The sequence below is a fragment of the Cannabis sativa genome, chromosome 3, assembly GCF_029168945.1.
Source record: "Cannabis sativa cultivar Pink pepper isolate KNU-18-1 chromosome 3, ASM2916894v1, whole genome shotgun sequence".
Classification (NCBI taxonomy): domain Eukaryota; kingdom Viridiplantae; phylum Streptophyta; class Magnoliopsida; order Rosales; family Cannabaceae; genus Cannabis; species Cannabis sativa.
The window spans coordinates 45,073,946-45,078,979 of NC_083603.1; the positions used below are offsets into that span (position 1 = coordinate 45,073,946).

At 32.3% G+C, this 5,034-nt stretch overlaps 1 protein-coding gene across 1 annotated transcript; it reads left to right on the top strand.

Moving 5' to 3' along the window:
• Window positions 1–1,866: 1,866 nt before the first annotated feature.
• On the top strand, window positions 1,867–4,227 carry LOC115709412 (probable pectate lyase 18). Its single transcript, XM_030637510.2, has 4 exons — window positions 1,867–2,099; window positions 2,199–2,948; window positions 3,080–3,218; window positions 3,586–4,227. Exons 1-4 carry the CDS (start codon window positions 1,987–1,989, stop codon window positions 3,805–3,807), a joined length of 1,224 nt encoding a protein of 407 aa, XP_030493370.1. The 5' UTR covers window positions 1,867–1,986; the 3' UTR covers window positions 3,808–4,227.
• Window positions 4,228–5,034: the final 807 nt, after the last annotated feature.

The window sequence follows — 5,034 nt, forward strand, 5'->3', positions numbered from 1 at the left end:
TTAATCTCAGTTAGGATCTTGATTTGTAAGTGTATTCTAGGTAATTTAGTTGTGCAAGTTGTCTTCTATGTAACCGACTTATGGTTAGGAATGTTCTAGTTGGATTTAATTCCACAAAATCTTCTATAGATGAAGAAGATTCTTGGAAAAGAGTGTGAGAGTTGAAATAATTTAAGAGAACAAATCAGATAATCGATCTCGACTGTATTGTACCTATTATTGCTCAATCAATAAAGAGAATTTAGTGGTGCTCCATAATTGAAGTATAGTCATAGATCATATAAATCTATCAGACTTGAACCATAGATCATATATTGATTTCTATATTTTCCTGCCTTAATTGTTTTCTTGGTTTCCTTTTCCTCCGATTATTATTCATGATTTAATAGTCTTATCATTACTAATTATTTGATTATTTAAAATTTAATTGATTTGATTCTGTACCTTTAATTACAAATTTTTCCCAATATTAATTCAAAAATATTAAAAATAATTATAATGAGAAATATAAAATTTCCTTAAATAAACACTCATTTGCTCTTAATTAATCCCATGCCACGATCGTAGAGATTGAATCAATTTTAATTATTTATTATTTTAGAGGAAACTTTCTGGTTTCTTTAGTTTAGGAAGGCTGTTATATATTTCTAGTTATATAATACACAAATATGGGAATAATAATATAGACAATTATTCTCCTTACCCTAGGAATCTACATGGTACAAATTTGGGACAATATATGTTTTGGTCACTGTATATGTTAAAAAAGGCGGTGTATTAGTATATATGGCCATATGCTACAAATTTCATTACAGCTATAAATTAAGTGCTAACAACTGAATAAACAAGTAATTAACCAAACTTAAAGCTTTAGTTTAAGAAAATATAATTATAGGAGAACGACTATTCACATGGCAACAAGGCAATTATATTCCCAAACAGAAGATATCATTTTCAGCCTTAGATTGTCTGTTTTGGCTTTTCTTTAATTAGACATTTTAAAAGACGTTCCATCCACTTGTATAATTAATTTTATCATATTATATAACTAATTAATTATCACATAACGGCCAAACAAAGGAAAAAATATATACGATTTAGTATTAAAAATAATACAAATAATTAAATACAAACCATAGTAACTGAATAGTACCTAAACAGTTGTTATCCAACTAACAAACAAAACTTTACGAGTATTTCTCTTTCCCTTTCCCTTTTCTATCAAAGAAAGAAAAGGAAAGAACCAAATATGACATGAGCCCCACTGAGTCTGAGTCTTTCCTTACACAATGAAATGAATACATATAGTTAAGCTCACATTGCCAAGTAGGTGAGGTGAGGTGAGTTTGGTTTTTTCATACAAATATTTTTGGGTAATTAGAATTTTGTAACTGAACTTTGACATGTACAGGGCACCAGTAGTGTCTAGCATCCTCTGTCTATATCCCTGTATCAGTTCTCATATAATTTAATATAATAACTTTTAGAGAGTACCGCTAGCCAATCGCAACGCGACATGTCGAGAATGTGCTATACACTACTGGTGTCTTATAGCAATGCTCTTAAGAATACCCCTGAATTATTGAGATTGTTGTATTTAAAGACATTTGTTCAATTTTATTCAATTTTACTATTTCAGTAATTATTTATATGTTAAACCATACTCCCAAGATTTTGATATCTACTAAATAATAATTCACTAACTTCAAATCATAATTTGGAGAATATTTTTTCTTAAAATAAATTGTAAAAATAGGAATATTGAAGGCTTGCTTAACGGCCAAAACTACCCAATTATAATCCCCGTAAAAACAGAAATCACAAACCCAAATGGGTCCCACTTGTTTAGTTTAATCACGCCAATTAACCCGGCTTTAAACCTCTTTATATACTCATCTTCTTCCATTTTTCATTACTCATTCTCTCAACTCAACTCTCTCTCTCTCTTTATCACTTTACACACTTTCCGTCTCTCTCTCTAAAAAAATGGCATTACTCACTCACATTGTCTTCTTCTTCTTCACTTTCCTAACCTCAACTCTTCTCAGCTCCTCTTCACCAGTACCAGACCCAGAACTTGTAGTAGAAGAAGTCCACAAGTAAGTACCAAAAAATAAAGTAAAAAATCTAAAAATGTCACATTTCTTTAATCACATATTACTAACTTTGATTTTCTTCTTTTTTTTTTTTTGGTATAGGAGTATTATTAATGCCACTCGAGCACGAAGGAACTTGGGTTACCTATCTTGCGGAACGGGTAACCCGATCGACGATTGCTGGAGATGCGATCCGAATTGGGAGAAGAACCGACAGAGATTAGCAGATTGCGCAATCGGTTTCGGTAAAAATGCGATCGGAGGAAGAGACGGAAGGATTTACGTCGTTACTGATTCTAGCGATAACGATGTTGTGAACCCAAAGCCAGGAACACTCCGTTACGGCGTGATCCAAGACGAGCCGTTATGGATAATCTTCGCTAGAGATATGGTGATTAAGCTTAAAGAGGAATTAATCATGAACTCTTTCAAGACATTAGACGGTCGAGGAGCCAGCGTCCACATTGCCGGTGGACCTTGTATAACGGTTCAGTTCGTGACGAACATTATTATCCACGGTTTGAATATTCATGACTGTAAACCAGGTGGTAATGCTATGGTGAGAGACTCCCCACACCATTTTGGGTGGAGAACTATATCTGACGGTGATGGTGTGTCGATCTTTGGTGGAAGCCACGTGTGGGTTGATCATTGCTCCTTGTCTAACTGCCAAGATGGTTTAATCGATGCAATTCATGGGTCCACTGCTATAACACTCTCGAATAATTACATGACGCACCATGATAAGGTTATGTTGTTGGGTCATAGCGATTCTTATACTCAAGACAAGAACATGCAAGTCACTATTGCTTTTAACCATTTTGGTGAAGGCCTTGTTCAAAGAATGCCAAGGTAATAATAATAATTAAATAATTAATCATTATATATATTTTTATTTTAATTTTGAAAAAAAAGAAAAAAAGTTCTAATGGGTGCACGCCTATGGAATTAAAAATTAATTAATAATGTATTTGGTGTTGCAGATGTAGGCATGGTTATTTCCACGTGGTGAACAATGACTACACCCATTGGGAGATGTATGCCATTGGAGGAAGTGCAAACCCTACTATTAATAGTCAAGGAAATAGATTTCTTGCTCCAAATAACAGATTCAGTAAAGAGGTAGTTAATTAATTAATCTATTACTTTTGACGTGATATGATATTATTTATGAGAAATGCTAAAAGGCACAGTCGTGCTAACACTTTTTATATGTGAATATCGCTATTGGTATAATTAAGTATTGAGTCCCATATAAGTTAATATAATAGCTTTTAGGGAGTATCGCTAACCAATCGCAACGCGACATGTCGAGAAGGTGTTAGGCACTACTTATGCCTAATAGTTATGCTCTATTATTTATACGATCATTTCTATTAAGTTTAGTAGAATCAATAGCGGAGAGTGATAGGCACTACTAATGACCTTTAGTATTTCTCTATTTATATATATTATTGGTGCAATTTAATTTATACTATTTTGTGTATAGGTGACTAAACATGAGGATGCACCAGAAAGTGAGTGGAAGAATTGGAATTGGAGATCAGAAGGAGATTTAATGGTAAACGGTGCGTTTTTCACAGCCTCAGGAGCTGGAGCTTCTTCGAGTTATGCTAAGGCATCTAGCTTGGGAGCTAGACCATCTTCACTTGTTGGTACTATTACCACTAATGCGGGTTCACTTATTTGCCGTAAGGGCTCTCGTTGCTGATTGTGACCCTTTTTCCTTCTCTTAACCAAAAGTAAAGAAGGAAACTTTTTATATGGTAGACCAATCAATGGTGGGAAGTTTTTTTATGAAGAAAAAAGAAAAAAAAAATTAAAAAGAAAAGGAAGGTCAATCTCTATAGAAGATTTACTTTTCCCTTTGGCTTCTTTTTATTTGCCTCTATTCTTCTCTCCAATTTTTTGTTTTTCCATTTTTACCCTTTGATACTACCCCTATCTTTTTTTTTTTTTTTTTTATTGTAACCCAATGTTATGATGATTACAACCTCGGCCTGTTTTTTTCACTCTTAGAACCATTTTCATTGATGATTCTTTTGTTGAGAATCTTTGATCATGGGCTAAGAAAAAAAGCTAGTGCAAGAAGTGTTGTTGATAATATACTAAATTATTATTATCTGTTTAATTTTTATATATATATATGTGCTTTATTCTCTCTATGTCTCTCTTTCTCTCATTTATTGGGTTATAAATGTTTGAAGAAAACAAAAATAATGGGTCCCAATTGGTGGAACAAAAGAAAAAGAAAAAAAAGAATTCTAGTGAATAAAGAAGAAAAAAAATGAACACTTTTCAACACCCACCAAATTAATTTTAATATTTAATATAATTTAAAATAGGGGATGGATTCGCTAGGAAATTTCAACTACCATAATAACTGTTTATTCTGGTAACCACCTGTCAACAAGCTGAGTGGAGATACAACAACAAAACCTATTTATTATTAATGTTTATTATTATAATAATTATTTGGTAATTACTGAAAAAAAGTAAAAGAATCCAACATAATAAACAGTCAATGAGACAACAAAACAGACCCAAATTTTATTTTGTGTTTTCACCTCAAATTTTTTGACCAACTAGCTTTGGTATGTCTTCTGTTTTACACTCTAACCAAGATACATTGGTCATTTAAACTAGAAAGATTTGAAAATCACTAAAGATAGACAGCAAAACTACCACCAACAGAAGAAACTGAACAAAAAGTCCCACCTTTTTTTTTAAAAAAAAAAAACTCTTGTAAAACTAAAAAAAACCCTAAAAATTTGGTAGGGTCTTAAGTTTGAATTTTCATCATAGGAAGTATAGACTAGCTTAGCAGCTATGTAAGACTTACACAAGTAAATCACATGGATGTATATACATATACACACTCCTCTACTCATTGGACCTTCTTTTAATGTATTCTTTTGACTAAATTTATCTCATTTCA

Coding starts and splice junctions, on each gene's coding strand:
- LOC115709412 (XM_030637510.2), top strand. CDS start 1,987: ATGGCATTACTCACTCACATTGTCTTCTTCTTCTTCACTTTCCTAACC. Junction 2,100..2,198: donor GTAGTAGAAGAAGTCCACAA/GTAAGTACCAAA, acceptor TTTTTGGTATAG/GAGTATTATTAATGCCACTC. Junction 2,949..3,079: donor CTTGTTCAAAGAATGCCAAG/GTAATAATAATA, acceptor TTGGTGTTGCAG/ATGTAGGCATGGTTATTTCC.